Raw genomic sequence first — 18,874 nt, forward strand, 5'->3', positions numbered from 1 at the left:
ATCTCCTGGCTGAAGGATCGCTACATCTCCTTGGTTGCTGGATGATGTAGGTTGGGGTAGGAGCTGGTCTGCGTGTTCCCTAAGAAGAAGCCTCAACAGTGTAAAGTAAGGAAGGTAGGAGGCCAAAGGAGGAGAGGCAGCAGGCAGGCCTGTGTTCAGTAAGAAGGGTCTGCCATACATCAGCTCAAATGCGCTTAGTCCAGCTGGTCCCTGGGGGGCAGCACGCAGCCGAGCGAGAGCGATGAGGAGAAGATCGGGCCATGAGAGCTTTACCTCTAGAGACAGCTTAGTTAGTTGGTTTTTTAAGAGACCGTTAGCTCTTTTGACCTTACCTGATGATTGGAGGTGGTAGGGTACATGGAGGTTCCAGGTGATATTGAGAGCCTCGGCTGTTAGCTGGGTGACTCAAGAGATGAAAGCAGGCCCATTGTCTGACTGTAGCGAGGCAGGCAGGCCAAAACAGGGGATGATATGTGCTACCAATGTCTGTGCCACCACCGAAGCTGTCTCTTGGTTGGTGGGGAAGGCTTCAATCCATCCTGAAAAGGTATCAACCAGAACTAGTAAATACCTGAGTTTTTTATGTTTAGGCATGTGGGTGAAATCGACCTGCCAGTCTTGTCCGGGGATGGTTCCTCTCATCTGGTGGAGGGCCATCCGAATTTTCAGAGCACCTTGAGATGAGACACGATGACAAGTAGTGCAGCCTTGGTGTACCTCATCTATGGCCTTGCGGAGACCATAAGAGGCAAATATGGGGGAGAGAAACCGGTGCATGGCTTCTGGCCCAATGTGTAGAAACTGATGAATTTTGGATATGACATGCCTGCCTTGGGCTTGGGGGAAGGCAATTTGTCCCCCAAGGTATATCCATCCCTGATCCCCTAACACTCCCCCTTGATGTAGGAGCAGTTGTCGTTCATCATCAGGGTATTGGGGCAGTAGAGAGGAGGAAAGAAACAACACAGAGGGTGGGGTAGACCCAGATGTTAACTGTTGGGCTGTGGCATCTGCCAACGCATTACCTCTGGTTACTGGATCATTTCCAGTTTGATGTCCTTTACACTGCACGATGGCCACCTCCTTGGGGTCCTGTAGGGCCTGTAGCAGGTGGCTGATGGCCCTGCCATTGATGATTGGGGTTCCCTTGGTGGTGAGGAACCCCCTTTCCTTCCAAATTGCTGCATGAGTGTATGTAATCAAGTAGGCATATTTAGAGTCAGTATAAATTGTGGCTCTCTTCCCAGCTGCTAGCTGTAACGCTAGGGTAAGAGCTACTAATTCAGCTTTCTGGGAGGTGGTCCCAGACGGGAGTAGGTTTGCTTCTGTCACTTGCGACAGAGTTACTACTGCATAGGCTGCCTTCGCACCCCATTCCTTCACCGAGCTTCTGTCTATGAAAAAGGTCAAGTCAGGGTTTTCAAGGGGCATGTCTTGTAGGCCCTCTCTAGGTTTCTAAGAGCTTCTACAATCTCTACACAGGAATGAGTGGGCTGATCTGCCTGATTGCTGATGGGAAGCAAGGAGGCTAGGTTAAGGGGTGGAGAGACTTGTAGGGTTACCTGTGGATGTTCAATAAACAGGAGGTGAAATTCTTGTACTCTTGAAGGACTCAAGGAGGCCAGGGATTTATGACTCAAAAGATCTTGTAACCAGTGTGGGGAATACACAGTAATGGGCTGTTGGAGCGATAATTTCAGGGCTTCTTGGGCTAGACTTCCTGCAGCTGCCAGGGCTCAGAGGCAAGGCTGCCACCCTCTGGCGATGGCATCTAACTGTTTGAAGAGAAATGCAATGGGACAGCACCCCGGCCCCACTGGCTGTACCAGCACTCCCATGGCCACTCCTGCCCTTTCTGCTGTATATAGGGTAAAGGGCTTGGTTAGGTCGGGGAGCATCAATGGGGGGGATGAGAGTAATGCATTCCGCAACTGATTGAAAGCAGAAGCTACTTCAGTGGGTGAAGTTAGCGGCCCAGTAGGAGTCTCTGTAGCAGCTGCATAGAGCGGTCTGGCCAGAAGGGCAAAGTTAGGTACCCAGTGTCTGAAAAACCCCACTAATCCTGAAGTAGGTGGCAGGAGAGCTTTAATCCCAACCACCCGGTCTGCCATCAGGGCTTTAGTGGTGGGAGTTAGAGTCAGCCCAAGGTATGTAACTTGAGGTAGAGACAGCTGTGCTTTGGCCAGGAATACCCTGTACCCCAGGTCTGCCAGGAAATTGAGAAGGGATGTGGTGTCCAGGACCGAGGCCTTCTTTGAGGGGCTGCAAAGTAAAAGATCATCTACATATTGGAGGAGAGTACTCTTGCCCGTTGAATGTCACAAAAGGTCCTCTGCCAGGGCCTGTCCAAAAAGATGGGGGCTATCTCTAAAACCTTGAGGTAGAACAGTCCAGGTCAGTTGTCTAGATCGACAGGTATCAGGGTCTTCCCACGTGGAGGCAAATAGCAGCTGCGATTGTGAGTGGAGGGGTATAGTGAAAAAGGCATCTTTAAGGTCTAGTACAGTAAAATGAGAGGTACCGGATGGGACCTGAGATAGAAGAGTGTATGGGTTAGGCACTACTGGGTGTAGAGGGATAACAGCCTCGTTAATTATTCAGAGGTCTTGAACGAGGCGGTACTCTCCAGAAGGCTTTTTTACTGGCAAGATGGGAGTATTGCATGGAGAGTTAGTCGGTACTAAAAACCCTTGTGAGAGTAGACGATTAACAATAGGCTGTAGTCCCCTTCGGTTAACCTGTGAAATACAAAATTGAGGCCAAGAAGGGAAGCAGGATGGGTCTTTAAGGCGTATTAAAACTGGGGTGTGGTGGGTTGCCACCATGGGGGTGGAGATGTCCCACATAACTGGATTGACAGCAGTCCAGGGAGTTCGGAGACTTAGGTCTCTGTTGTCTAACTCTCCTTCGCCGACTAAAGCAATGAGGGAGTTTCTGGCATTTTGTAAGCATTTAAAAGGTGGGAGGGAAATAGAGGCTCCTAACTTATAGAGCAAATCTCGTCCTAACAGAGGAATAGGACAGGAAGGCATAACAAGAAAGGAATGAGTAAACGGGATGCTTTGAAAGGTGCAGGCTACTGGGCCCATCTCTAAAGGCTTGAAGGAGGTTCTCATGACTCCAACTATGGAGACCTTGGCAGAGTATAAAGGCCACTGAAAGGAGGTGAGAACAGAGTAGGTAGCCCCCATGTCCACCAGGAAAGAGATGGACTTACCTGCTACCCACAGCTTAGCCCTGGGCTCGGTGAGGGTGATCGGGGTGTCCGAGTCCAGGTGTCTTCAATCTTCAAGGATGCCCAGCAGGTCTGAAGGGTAGTCCTTCGAGGGCATCTGCCCCCCACAGAACTCTGCCACCGGGGGAGGACCACCCTCTAGTGGACAGTCTACTTTCCAATGACCTCGCTTACCACAGCTGGGTCATGGTTTGGTCGGTTTGCGTGGGTTGGGGCACTTCCGTGCCCAGTGCCCTTCTTCGCCGCACCGAAAGCAAGGGCCCGGAGGTTCGAGTCGATCTTCAGGGACACCCCGACGATCCCTATGAGCCGGCCACAGAGCAGCTGTTATGGCATGAGTTTGTTCTGACATTCGGGCAGCTGACTTCTCGCTCTCATCCTCTCAGGCATGAAAAACTTTAAATACCATATCTACCAGGTCTGCTAGAGGGGCTTGGGGACCATCTTCAGCCTTTTTAAGCTTGCACCTGATGTCAGGAGCTGACTGAGTTATAAAATGCATGGCCAGGAGAGAGGAACCTAACGCTGAGGCTGGGTCAAACTTATTGAAAGCTCTTAGAGTTTCTTTGAGGCGCTTGAGGAATTCTGATGGGTTTTCATCAGGTTTCTGGGTAATTTCTCTAAGCTTATCATAATTGATAGCTTTTTGGGTAGTAGAGTTCATACCTGCCAATAAGTAGCTAACCATGCGATCCCAGCAAGCTTCACCCTTGGGAGAATTATAATCCCACAGGGGTTCTTGTAGAGGAATAGCTTCTCTGCCCATATGTTCCCGCTCATCTGTGGCATGGGCCTCCTTGGCACAGTGCTATGCTGCTGATGTGACACGGTCATATTCCTCCGGGGTTAGAGTGGATTGGAGGACTACATGTACATCGTGCCAGGTAAGCTCGAGTAAGATATTTAAACTGTTTAGCAAACATTACAGGGTTGGAGGAAAAGGATCCCAATCGCTGTTCTACTTGGGACAAGTCTGCCAGGGAAAAGGGAACATGAACTTGCACCACTCCTTCAGCTCCTGCTACCTCTCTTAGAGGAGCTATCACGTGGGCTTGAGACCGCTGTGACTTAGAGTGAGTTACAGGAGGGCTAAACCATTTGGGCACCAGCTGTGGCGAGTAAGACGGTGGTGGATTTGGAGGAGGGGATGGAGGAGGCAACTTTCGTAGTGGGGGATACAACCTGGGAATTGGTGCAGAACTTGAAGGCAGGGGACTAGGATATGGGGGAGTTTTATCCGAAGTGGAGTCAGCACCTGTGGAGTAAAATGGTGGCAAGACTGGAAGAGAAGGAGAACAAGATGGAGGAGAGACCGGAAGAGAAGGAGAGCAAGGTGGAGGAGAGAAGGAGAACAAGATGGAGGACATGAACAATGAGGAAGGGAGCTGACCCCCAGGGTGGGCCTGGAGGAGCTGGAAGGGGGGTAGCCGAGATCCTCCACCGAGTCCGTCAGAGAAGAGCCTCCCAGTAATAGGAGTGGTAGAGCTCAGCGGTCTTTGGCGGAGACCTGGGCCAACAAAACTTGGGAAGGAGAACACTTAACATATAGATCGGGACGGGTGCACAAAGTCCAAAAGGACTGCACATATGGGATTTCACTCCACTTTCCGCCTCGGTGGCAATAATTAGTTAAGTCAGTGAGGAGGCCAAAATCAAAAGTTCACTCGGGGCCAGCGAGATTGATTGTCCAAGGGATACTGAGGCCAGGCCTGAGAGCAAAGGAAGACTAACTTCTGTTTGTGAATTTCCCGGGACAAATATAGAGTAGCCAGATTAGAAATGAGACACCGCAGTGGGGTCTGAGCCTCTGCTTTCAAGGACTGGTTCCCCATGTCTGCGCCCACTTCCCAAAAAAAAATCCCACTGAGAGGAGTGCCTAGCATCCCAAGTGCACCAAGTCAGGGGAGACGGCCTGGGAGCCTGGGTGAGGGATGTCTCCCCACCGCAGGGCCAGGGGCAGGTATCCTGGATACTCGCAACGGATGGGCTGAATACCCAGACCTGGACATAGCTACGATTTCGGATGGACCAGGTGAAACGGAGTCAGGAAGGGAAGCAGACTGGGGGAAACTGAGGGACTCACCAGAAAATAGTCCATGCACTGGAGAGCAGGCTGAGGTCCCGGGTTGGGGAAGGAGGGGGCAGGGCTGCCAGTGGCCGGTCAGGGCCCCACACTCACACTCCTTCCCAGGTTTCGGTGCCAAATGTAAGATAAATTCTAGCCGAAATAAGCAGGCGAAGAGAGGCAACAAAAGGCCAGGTAGTTTATTTGAATGCAAACACCCCAGCGAGATTTCCCCAGTCTACAGAAATAGAGGCTGGGGAATTTGCACGCTTAAGCAGACAGGCAGCGAGTTTTTAAAGAAGGCAGGGGGAGGCAGAGCTTAGATTTACAGCGATGCGAGGATTGGCTAACGTAAGGCGCATTTTTCAGGTTGGGAGGGGGCAGCAGCCAGGGACTTTGACACGTCATCAGGGTCCAACATGGGAGGGGGCAGCAGCCAGGGACTTTGACACGTCATCAGGGTCAGACGTGCTTGCTCCTTCCGTCAGTGCTCTCAGCCTTACACAAACTATGAAGCAAAAGATGAACAATTAAAAAACACACAATATCACATTAGACTTTTGCAGTGAATAAAACATCCTATTTTCTGCAGTGGTTACAACAGCATTAAAAATATCCCAGGGTGGAGTGGGAATTGGGTGTGGTTAAAGACCTTAAAAAACTAGAAGTCCAAGCTGAGATGGGCAGGGAGAATGATACACATTAGTCTATGTGACACTCAAAACCCAGCAGTATTTCTGAGCATTGATTGAAGTCACGGGACGTGGTGCTCTGTGTGAATGGGTAGACTTCAGACCAGTCTTGCTTCATGTCCTGCCTCTACTCCTTACTAAGATGTATGATCATATGACATGGTACTAGACCTTTCCATTTTCTCATCTGTAAGTGGAGGAGAATAATGGATATTTATGAGGATTAATTGAAAAAATAAATACTCAGGATTTGGAATAGGGCCAACACCACAGTAGCCATCAATAATAGTTACATGATTTCCCCAGTGTAGCAACCAAACCAATCATTTTTATGAAGGATAGGAATCAAACAACCTTTATGATACTATAGAGACTGATGATGAAACTTACATAAAGACTGTTTTTAATTTTTATATTTTACAGTCATTATATTATAGATGCAGTTAATTTAGGATGAAATTGTATGCTGACTGACCAAATAAATATTAAATGATTCTTAACTTCATATATATAAATCAATTAATTTATTTCTCTTGGACAATAGCCCTTTGGAAAGAAAATGAAATAGCTGGATCCTACCTAATTTTACCGAAATAAAGTCCAATTAGAGTAAAGACTTTTTTTTTCATATTCTCTTCTTTTGTTGAAGTATGGGTAATGTGTAATATTATCATTTCAGGTATGCAACATAGCAATTTGACAATTTATATACATTATGAAATTCTCACCATGATAAAAATGTAAATGTTAAAAGTAAAAAAAGTGAAGACAAAAAGATGTTGGAAGGAAACAGATATTTAAATATATTTTTTGAATGAAGACAGTTTGGCTATGCAGGACATAAGGTCTAGACACCACAAATGTATACATTGATAAGTCTGACAACATAAACATTTCTAAATTTTATACTCCATATATAAAAACCCAAGTCAAGTAACAAAATAGAAGCATTCCTGGCAGCATATATGACAAGAAAATGGCAATTAGTATACAATAAGCTCTTACAAATAGAGTGCCAGCTTAACTTCAAAACTGGCAAAAGTAATATGAGTAGACTTCATAAAAAAATAAATGGAAATAGATAATAAATATTTAAATGAATGCTTGTTGTCATTCATAATTTCTAAAATGCAAATTCAAATAATAACGTGGCATTTTTTAACTACCATATTGTTAGGCAGCACTGATTTTATGTTTCATGATTTTGATGTGTGTGTGGTGAAGCACACACATCCATTCTCTATTGTTGGGGGTGTGTATTGCTAGAATAAAACTTGAAATATATATACCAAAATTTTAAATGTATATTTCCATTTCTAGTAATTTATTTACTGAACATTCTGGCACCAAGGCAAAGTATTATGTGTTCAAAAATTTTCATTGCAGGATTATTTACACAAGACTTTTTAAAAATCCTGAGTAAATCTAATGGTGCATAATGGAGAATAGTAAAATAAATAGGGCTAGTTATATCCTTAACATGGTATGTTCTTAGCTATTAAAAAAATTCTGAGAGAACTCTACTGTGCATATCTAGAATTATTCAAAATTATTTTGATATGTAAAAAGTAGTATGTACAGTTTTTACTGTAAACATCCAATTATGCAAAGCAAAATAACTATAAATATGGATAGAGGGTATGTATAGATATTTTTTTCTGGAAAAAAGTCAAGAAAGAAATGTTAGGAGTCATATTAGGGATTGTGAAATAGGGGAAAGAAGGTATAAGACTTTTATTTAATGCTTCCCTGACTGTTTGAAAGTTCCTCTATGCTCATGTATGTTTTACTTTAATTTTAAGAATTAATACAGTTAATAGGGTGCAGTTAAGGGAACTGTCAAAACTTGACTTTTTTGGAATGAAATGATGTATTCATTGGTGCTTAATGAGTTTCATTTTCCCCCAGACAAAGTCAAAGGAAGATCAAGAGCGGGGACCCACTTTGACTCAGCCCGGAGACGGAGCCGAGCGGTCCTTTATCACATCTCTGGGCACCTGCAAAGAAGAGAAAAGAACAAATTGAAAATAAATAATGTAGGTGGTATGTGTGTACACTATGAATGCTAGTTTCCCCTGGTGGCAATATTTGACTTGCTAAAGAAAGGCTCCAATTATTTATTGGCTTTCCTAGATGTACTTTTTCCCACTTTGGCTTGTGCTTTCCTATAAAGAACACACTGGAAAAGGTCAGCAGTCATGAGGCATTTCTTTAATAAAAGTGCTTAATCATAGTGTTATCACGGCATAGAGATTAGAATATTATTGCAGTCAGTACAATATGGTACTAGGGACACGGCAAATGGGGACATACTGGTTACATTTTATGAACAAGATGATGCAGCAAGTCATATTACACATTCATAGTTTGTTGGTTAAAATTTCTCAAATTTAATTTTGGTTCCATGTATTTTGCACTTCATCTCATTTCCCTGAATGCTTTTATCCAGGAGGACCATAAACAAATCAAAATCATTACCCCACTTGAAAATTTACATCGTATACAAAATACAGTTGGAAATTTCACATTGTGGAACATTGGATTTGAAATTACATGCCGTCCACTCACTATACAGTTCTGTAAAAAGTCATACTTAGTAAATTACACTAAGGCTGCTTTCTGAAACCTGGTGCTTATCTGTCAAAAGCCACAGCCAATACCTGTGCTTATAAAAGTGGATTCTTTGCAGTTTAACATGACATACATCATCCAGGATTTCATGCTTAATTTTATAATTTGTTCTTAGCACTAAGAGACTTCACAAGAAACCCAGAAGTATGTCTGTTCAGTTGTAGATACTCAAAGATAATTTTTCAAATGATGGTAATGTCACTAATTTGCATTGTGGAATCTTCAGAACACAGTTTTGGCTGAGGTGTGTGTGTGTGTGTGTCTGTGTGTGTGAGAGAGATTGGGTGGCAGACATAAATACTTAGGGTCTAACTTACCAGTGACATTAGAAAAAGTAACGTCAAACAACCAGAGCTATTTTGGAATCGTTATAAGATCCAGAAGTTCTGGAGTTAGGGACATGAGGGAGATTTTTTGTTATCTTACTTTTTACATGAAAAACTCAACAAGACTACCTAATATGACATGCAAATGCTTTGATAAAATAGTCATGCATCAGACTTAGCTGATTTTAGTAAATAAAGATGGATGCATGAGCTCTGGTGTGGAGCAAGATCTAGTGTGAAAGGCTACATATCTGGTTCTGCTTTCAGAGTGTGATTCCTCTCTGGAAGGCAGATCAAGCTCTTTTGATCCATTTGTGCTCCAGGACCACCACCCTAGCTGGTGATCTGTCGTGCACTGCTGTAAAGAGTCACAACCTGCTTAGTCTGTCCTGACTTAACATACATATTTTGGATGGATCCCTTTGCCTTAATATCACATTGATTTCCTGAGAGTCCAGGGATAGACTTGAAACAGTGCACCTGATCTATGGAACCCCCCCCCCCACCCGGTTCCTGTTTATATCACCCTTCAGTTACCCAGTGGGCCTTAGTGACAGTAAACAAATTCTAGGAAGAAACAAAGGTAACCACATCTGCCCTTGATTCTATGCAAGTTAACCAGCAAAGCACCTAAATAAATATTAGACCGAAATTCTGTAATGCTGAAAGCTGACACAGTCTTTCAGCTTTGGTTAAGAATCATTTAAACATAGCAAGTACTACTGAGTTTCAACGTGCATTTGAAGAACATGCTGTTTTTCCCATTAAATTCAACAAAGTACAGAACAGGGCTTTAAAATGTGATTTAACAAGTCCTAATTCCCATCTCTTAGCTAATTTGTAAATTGACAATCATTTAAAAAGTACAAAATCAGGAAGGAGCATTAAAATAATTCATAAAAATTAAGGATGTCTAATCACACAGTGGCTCTGGCAATACAGCAGACATCTTCCTTTTAAAAGTGAGTGTGGAATTAGGACTGGCCCTGTTCACAAGCTCCTCCTTCAAGGAGAGCCGAGACAGTGGCTCAGAGACAGCCGGAAGAGAGAAGGAAGAAAAGAAAAAGATGATCTGGGTAATTTACTAGTTAAATAATTGATCTTTGGGGAATTCTGGTTGTAACTTTCATATACATACACAGAAAAACAATTCTCTATATTTTTGTAGCTATTTGCTATTTGCAGATATATTCTATTATGTCATATTACTTGATTAGTACAGTAAACCAGTACTAGATGTGACTTTAATTGGTTCCATTTTAATAATGGAAAAAAACAACTTACTAAGACCTCAAAAGGAAAAGCAGCAGAAGTGAGACCCAGCTGGGGATTTTCGACTCAAAGCCACTGTTTTTGCCCCTTCCTTGCTGCTTCTCAGGTACAGTTCTGTGGGATTGGAATATATGCTTCATCCATAGACAAATGCACTCATTAGGCCAACCATAAGTTTTGGGAATCAGGGTGTAACACGTTGGAGTATTGGTTCTAACTTTGCCTGGTACAGCTTGGAAAAGGTGCTTATTTTCTGCTTTCTTCCATCTGTTGCTTTATTAAATGACATTGGGATGCTACGGTGTCTCCAACATAAAGCAGTGTATAGGTCACCTTAGAGCCTCGGGAGCTTGAGAGAAGAGTGCTCTAAATGCCCAAACATTACCAGCAACAGATACTGGTCCTGCAAAGCATATACTACTGGGGTTACTTGGTGTACGGACTTCAGGAACATTTTCCTATCCCTTTGCTCATTCCGAAGTTAGTTTCAAAGAAATGTTTGAACAATGATTTAGTAAACAGTTACCTTAATTAGGCTTGATCTTCACCATTATGCTTCAACGATTCTTGGGGTTGAGGTTGAACAGCTAAAACACCATTGGAACTAAACAATGTGCTTCAAAGTTAATAAATAATATATAACTAAAATTGAGAATAGTTGGTTATATTATTCTTTAGGCAAACTGTATGTTCTAGGATTATCAATAGTATGTCTAATTTCCCCCTACTTACTAAAAACATACTTTCCAATTATAAGAACTTTTCTCCCACGCAAAAGGTTTTTGAAAAACTTTACAAATACAGTGTGGGAAGATTGGGGCATCTACTTTTTCTCAGGTGATTACATGCAGGATTTGAGTTAAAAACTTTGCACCAGTTAAATGTAATCTAAGATGTATTGAATTCTCTGTATCTTTTTAAATAATGTTAAGTATTATGTTTTAAGTAACCTATAAAAATGAAATAGTGTGATTTATTTTCTGACTTGCGGAGATGACTTATACATTTCTGACCTTGTGCATCAACATCACGAATGCTTCATGTGATCAGCATAATCCTAAGAAAGTACTTTACTTTTTGAGTTTTCCCCATTCCTGTCTCCAAGAGCTGGCTTCTCCCTTGAACAGGGTAAAATTTTAATTTCTGTAACATGATAAGAAAAGACTCATTTGGATTGAAATTGAGGTCTTCCTCTATGACTTCTTGTTTTGTCTTAAATTTGAAAAGAATTTATATTAGAATCCATCATGTCCTATTGTAAATGCATGTGCTTATCAACTTCAAGGTATTGATACTAATGGAGCCTAATTCTCTCTTCCCCAAAGCACCAGTCTAGACTTGAGAGAGAATCCCCACTGGTGTACTTCATTCTCCTCCTCCATTTTATGCCAAAGTCCACCTTTGGAACTTGTTCTAGAAACCAGAGAACAAGGCAAAAGAAGATGGCCAAGTATCAGGGAACTGAATGGAACATAGACGCAGTGGCAGATGGGCATCAAAGAACCTTCTGGAAGTAGTGAAGCAGCTCCTCACCATGAAATCCTGGCACTGTGAGGTGCCTATGTGGGTTGAGTGAGAATGAGACTATTAACAGGAAGTGAAAACATGTGCTGGGCATGCCTACCAAGGACAGAAGCAAGAGAAGGGGGTATAATTAATATTAGGGAGCAGAAATATTTGGTCACTGATAGTCACCACTAAAGGGCTCGGTGTTCCTGTTGCTCTGAACCTTTCTTGAATCCTCAATGCCTTCAGGAATCCCTAAACACACCACATTAATTTGCCCTTCACTCAATTCAAGTTCACTTTCAAATTTAAGTTTCCATTACCTATCTTGTATTTCTCATTAATTGAGGTCAAGTGAGGCCTGCAAATATCTGGTCATAAGCTTGTCAAATTCCAATCACACTATTGTTGGGCCTCCCTCTGTCTCATGGCAACGAGGAGACTTGTTTGTCCATTTGGACCGCTTTCAATGTGAAGTGCTTTTGCGGTCATAAAGACTCCAGCTATTCTGCATTTAATCTGCTGCACAGTGAACATTGCCTTTCTCCTCCCATGACTCTTACATAACTGCTTCTCACTTTGTCCTAAACAACGGCTAGCTAGTGTCAGGATAAAGCCATGTCAATCAAGGTTATGAGATTTGGGTTCCCAGCTTGAAACTTCACAATGCAAAAATACAAACAGCACAACCTGGTTATATTTTGAAAGAAATGTAACAGCTGTTAAAATAGAATGTTGATCATATAACTATCCCTTCTAGAAAAAATAAATGGTGCCTTTGTTAATATAAGAAGAATTTCAGATCAAACACATTCTTTAAATAATGACTGTCATCTTAAACCTATAAATACAGGGAATGTGCCCCTGATAATTAGAATGTGAATGTATCTTTGTGTTTATAATCTGTGTAGGATTATATTTGCAACTGTGGATATTTTCAGGTTATACATTAGGTAATACTTTTTTTATGCTTAATGAGCAAAATCTGGATTTCTCACTTAGCATTCAACTGATTAAACTTTGCATATTCCCATTTCTTGTAACAAAGACTACTACTCCATTTTAGTATATACATCTCTACTTTTTGTGTCACCAACTTCTGAATGTCACTGTGAGATACATTGGTATCATATGTATGAACGATCCTCCACAAGAGAGTGTGTTTAAGGCTGTCTGATCCTTCTGTCTAATGGTATGTCTCCCTTCTCTCCTTTTTGTCTTTATTCACAGAATGTTTTTGTAGATAAACCAGCATTTCCGGAGTATAAAGTTTCTGATGCAAAAAAGTCCAAATTCATACTTTTGCATTTTAGCACTTTTAAAGCTGGCTGGGACTGGCTTATTCTATTGGCGACGTTTTATGTTGCCGTGACCGTACCTTACAACGTTTGCTTTATTGGCAACGATGACCTGTCCACAACGCGGAGCACCACAGTCAGTGACATTGCGGTGGAGATTCTTTTTATCATAGGTAAGAAGTGGCACTGGCTTTCCTGGGGGATTTGCATAGGGGAAGCAAGTGTATTCCATATTTTCCTGACACAAATTTGAACTAAGAGCCATTTGCATGGGCGTGACTCAGCCTCTGATGCACATTTTGGAGAAGCACACATTTTTCTGAATTTTTGATTTCTGAAAATGTCTCTTCCAGCTTTCTCACCATTTCTTAATTCAAACAGATCTAAACCCAGATTTTGTATTATATCCTTATTTTGCCAAAAGTGGTCTAAAAAGACTTAATGGCTGTTTTGTTTGTACTATTACACAATTTTAGCTGTGCAAGGTCAAAGATGAGGCTTCGCAAAAACTCCACTAGTGGTGTTCGGACAGGGGTCCAGTCCTGGGCATGGTTTTCCCTGCCCTTCCTTGCTGTTTCTGCATTCTGATGGCCGTTGACATGGGTGGCAGTTTTGCAGAAGCAAAGGATTATTTAAGTCTTCCAGTCAATCAGGACATGCAATGAGGATCTGATTGCAACTTAAGAAGCGGCAGCATCAAGGCATGTTCGCTTAATAAGAGTATTTATAGCTAGAATATTGGGAAATTCCTCTGAAGCTGCCTCTGCCTAATTCTTGTGAGCCTTTTTTTCTATTTTCCTGGCCCCTAAATCTTGTTTAGACCCTTGCTTGCTCATTCTAAGGGTTCTAGATCTCCATTAAGGATTAGATTGACTCCCTGTGGAGTCTCTTCTTTTTTTTTTTTTTTTTAGATTTACAGGAAATTACAATGATAATACAGAAATGTCCCTTGTACCTTTCATTTATCTCTGTGGAGTTCTTAACCATCATTAGGAACCTGATACCGGCTTTTTTCCTGGTCACTACCTTACGGGGCAACATCCTTATTGTAAAGATGAGAGAATGTTTGGAAAATGTTTTCAAGCAGGAAGGTGAACAAGAGAATGAGAAACAGATCTTAAAAGTTCAAAGAGAAAGAAAATAGTAAGTGTGGCGGATCAAATCTCATTTCATTGGTGGTGGTACCTTTATTTCTGTGGAACTGGTAAAGCTTTGGGGCTCGAGTGGGTTGTCTGTGAATGTCAGCATGTGCTTACTCTGGGTGAGTCGTTTGTATGCTCTTGGTGTAGCTTTGGCACCACTACTAACATTGCATTTGCTGGGCACACCCCTCAGAGTTACATTAGGACCCCTGTTCCCACCCCAAAAATGGTGGCTTTAGTAAATTTAGGCCACTAGATGGCAATGTTGTCTAGTTAGGTAGCTTGATTACGACTACAAACTCAAGGGAATTTCTTTCTTTCTTTTTTTACTTAAACTATTCCTTAGTGGAAAGGTATAACCATACAGGAATATTAAATGACTGTTAAATGGACAATAACAAATTCCAGTTTGAAAAAGAACTTAAAATAAAAACCGTAGCCACATTGAATGTGTCCATACGCCAGTCCATGGTGGTTTTACATCCTTGCACTTTGCTAACCTGTGATGTCTTCTTTCAAACACACACAGATTAGCACTCTAGAAAGACTCCCCATGCCTTGGTCAAGTCCTCAGTAACATGTCTAAGCCTGAGTTTCTACTTAACAACATTCCATATTCTATATTATTATTATTTAAAACTGTCATAGGGACAAGTTTATACCTTGAACTTTCTTCTCCACTCCTCCTGGTTCTTAGATATTTGAAATTAAAAGGGCTTAGAAACCACTTCTGGTACTACATGCTCACTGGCAGTTGATGACTTATTTATGCTCAGAAATGACATCTATGAGAAAGATATTGTATACATCGTTATCTCTTTCTTTCTTAGACTGCTTCCTCTACTAAACCAACAGAGTCTGGCATGTCCCCTGATAGTTGCCTCTAAATCTATGTTCTTTCTTACTGCCATTTCTACTGGGTTCCAGGCAGAAAGATGTTCCTCTAGGTAGTCAATACCCACCCCTTACTAGCTGCATGACAAAAAAAAAAAAGGAAACCCAGCCCAGTTTCTATTCAGTTTAACATCCCCAAAGATTACTTTAGAATTTGAGACTTCAGTTTGCTAACAGTTTTAGTGTGACTCCAGGGCAGGAATTTTTATTTTTATAAGCAGGGAAAACTTTCCTGCTCTTTCCTAATGCTATCCTCCTGTCTTTTCTTATTTTAAATAAGTTTAAACATATCTACAATTTATTATAACGTATTTGGGAAAACAGTTCTAACTAAAATTTATCAAAGGATGTTTCCTAGAACCTTTATTCTATGACATATTTCACAAAAGCAGCCTACAAATAATCATTGAGAAATAAGCTAAAATACTAGGAATAGGAAAGTGTATTGTCTGTAATACTGTCTTTTTATGATACTAAAGCAGCGTTTTACCACTTAACATTTATTAAATTGGTATGTGTGGTAAAATCCATATGTATAATTAAACCCTATTTGTTTTCTATTCATAGAATGGTGTTATTAAATTGTTATCTTATAATCAACAGGGTCAGAATTGTTGAAAACTAGTTTAAAAAGAGGTTTGGGAAGGGAAGGTTCCAAATAGAAAAAAATGATGCTTTCACAATATTTCCTGTTTGTGCCACTCTGTCCAGATGTAAAGTGATACGATTGTTTTCTTAATAATCAATGGGAAAAAAAGCAAGTGGAAGAAAATTAAATGTTCCATGAGAAAAGAATATATAGTCAAAATCAAAGCTGGGGGAGAATATGTCTCTTTTGGAGATTCACAAAGCACTTTCACATTATAAATCCTCTGAGAAATTCAGCAATAAAGGAATCTGTTTCACTGTGATTAATCTGGAATCTCCTAAAGTAATTTTGACCTCAGGACTCATTCCTCCTTAGACCACCTAGCAACACTCTTTTGGGAAGATGTACTTAAAAACATTCTTTCCTGATAGAGTCACTGTAAAAACAGTATCTGAGTGTAATTATGCTAGCCAACACAGAAATATGAATGGTGAGCTTGAGTCTCCCCTAACTACTCTCTGTCTTAAAATAAATTGTTTGTAAGCCACACTAGTTCTTTAGTATCAACAGGGCACAAGGTTTGGCTATACATTACAAAGTGGCTATTAAGATTACTTTTACTTTAAAAACTATCACATATAATTTAGCTGCTGATTCAAAGCCTTATGGAAACTTAAAATGAGAAGTGACCTATTGGTAATCTATCTAATCCAATCTTTCTTATGTTATAGATGGGAAACTGAGCCCTTACGATATGCCCAGGACCCTGTAAGGGACTGATGGCAGACTCAGGTCCCCTGGTTGTTGGATTAGGTTTCTTGAGTTCATAATCAATATTCCGTTTTTTGAAGAATACTCCATTCAACTGGCTTTCTTTTATTTATAGCAATGAGGTAGAAAAAGAGAGAAACAAGTGCCAACTTCCTTGTCTTTTTCTATGAATACAGAAATGAATACCTTGAACTCTGAAATTGTCATAGTAAAACTGTAGTATATCCAAAGGGTCTAACAACCACTTCTCCCACTTCCTTACTATAAACCCAAAAACCCCAGTTTTGTGCAGACAGCAGTGGCCCAGACCCAGGGCATGAATTGAGTGTTCTAAACTAGTGGAGGTCCCTCCCCATGAGCCAATCGCCAGTGCAGAGGTATGTGACCATTCTGTCCAATAAAGTACAAAGAGACGTTGCTGGGGGAGCTTCCTGGGAATCATTTTTTCCCCCTGAAACAAGAAAAGAAGGGAAAAATATTTGTGTTCCTATTCCTTTCTTTCCCTTGGTGTGTGAGTGGAAGAATGTAATGTGTGTAACTACTGCAGCCTGAATCGTCAGGAGAGACAGAGGAGAGAAGAGGTGGACGGCAGAGCAGTAACTTGAGAGAAAGTTGCCCTCTGGATTCCTTATCAGGCAATGTCATATGTTCCTGTTACTGGGACCATTGGGAGTTGCACGTCCTGTTACTGATAGTTGTATCATTCTCATGACAAAATTATGGCTCTATCATCTGTGACTCCTTGCACTGGGCCATTTCAGAGGTTCAAAGATAAATCATTTCCAAAGAAACAGAATCTCCTGTCCTGTTATTCCATTCTAAGCCTATCTAGGAAGTGGTTTGCACATACTTCTTATCCAATATTACAGTCACAAAGGCTTAGAATCTCAGAATGTGCCATAAAGCTGCAACTCTGATTGACTTGATTTCTCTAAGAATTCCTCAGAAACCTAAAGGTCTAAGCAGTTACACTTTCTGTTTATTCTACCTTGATCCTAATCATAAAAGGACACTTGAGAGTAGTGTGGGATGAAGACAGTTGTACACTGTATAAACCTTGATGTCCAGGGCTATACATCTAGCATCCTTACCCCCCAGCCCACCAGCAATGCTCCCCAGATATTATGACAACCCCAAACACCTCATACATATTCAAAAGGCATTTTTTCCCAGTGTTCTACTTTTAAGTTGTACTCTGTGTTAACTGAGGTAGTTCTAGTTCACTGGTTCACAGCGGGCACAATATCACACACAGGGGATATTTTACAAAGGTGAAAGTTTGATTTTAATTCATTAATCAGCACTACCATCATTTGGTGTTTATTTAGTACTTTTAGATCACCATTTATGAATCTTCAAATGACTTTGCCCCAGCTAATGAACAGAATTCCTCTAAGTGCAGTATTTCTTATGAACATGTATTTATGCTTCCAACATTTCTGATTATTTTCTTTCTTTCTCCTTTTGTCTGTAATGCTTTATTGACCAATGCTTTTATTCACATACATATCACCAAATTTTGCTCAGAAACTTTTTCTAAATATAATTTAATTTGTATTATAACCTTATAATTGAGGCTTGTGATATAATTATATTTTATTATAACTTATGAAATATATATATGTATTATATAATGAATATATATATGTATAATGTATATTACTTCATTATACCTATAAGGGAAAAGTTAAAAAAACAGGAAGAAATTTATCCAAGATCCAGCTAATCACCGACCAAACTAGACTAAAACCCTAAACCCATTTGTAAAATGGACAAAATGGCAGCATTATTGTGAGGATTTAGTGAGGTAATTGTATTAGGAAAAGACACTCACTCACTGCTCAGTCAGTAATGATGAGAATTGTCAATAATGTCACCAAGCCCCTATCTCCAGTTTAATATCCACTGTTTTCAGATAATTGGTACTTTTTAATACATACTGAAAATTGACCCAATCATGGGAATAAGGTAGACCAGAACATTCCACATCTCTTTAAGAAACACAAGTGTCTGGAGATTCATTTACCACTGATCTGCTGTTCAGCTCCACTTTTGTCCTGCTCAGCTTAGATGAAGATGCAAAGGTACAAGCTGGGCTTCCAGGAACGTAGTCTAGAAGGAAGTCACCAGCTAACGGCTTCATCACCAGCTTTAGGGTGTCTGAGGTGTGCCTCTAATTCAACAACTTCGTCATTTTACTGGATCTGTGTTCAATTTCTAATAGTGTTTTTAAACATAGGTTTGCTTGTAAAACTTCTTCCCAAATCCTGTCTTCATTATGCCCAATCTTTATAAATATGCCTTTTCCCATTTAATGTGGGACTGAGGAGTAACATGCTTACACCATTCTACTGCAGTCTCTTGCCCTCGAGCAGAAATTCAAGCCTCAGTAGAAGGACTTTAACTCGTCAGCATTCTTTGGTGACTTTTTCTGTTAGAATAAAATATGTGTA

The 18,874-nt window shown here is 41.0% G+C and overlaps 1 protein-coding gene across 1 annotated transcript in view; it reads left to right on the forward strand.

Moving 5' to 3' along the window:
* KCNH8 (potassium voltage-gated channel subfamily H member 8) overlaps positions 1-18,874 on the forward strand; it is a 350,458-nt gene that overhangs the window by 200,755 nt on the left and 130,829 nt on the right. Inside the window, exons 4-5 of the mRNA XM_036996268.2 lie at positions 7,901-8,028; positions 12,958-13,198. Of these exons, the coding sequence (XP_036852163.2) occupies positions 7,901-8,028; positions 12,958-13,198 (369 nt within the window). The remainder of the gene's footprint in view (positions 1-7,900; positions 8,029-12,957; positions 13,199-18,874) is intronic.

Source organism: Manis javanica, chromosome 15 (assembly GCF_040802235.1).
Source record: "Manis javanica isolate MJ-LG chromosome 15, MJ_LKY, whole genome shotgun sequence".
Lineage (NCBI taxonomy): Eukaryota > Metazoa > Chordata > Mammalia > Pholidota > Manidae > Manis > Manis javanica.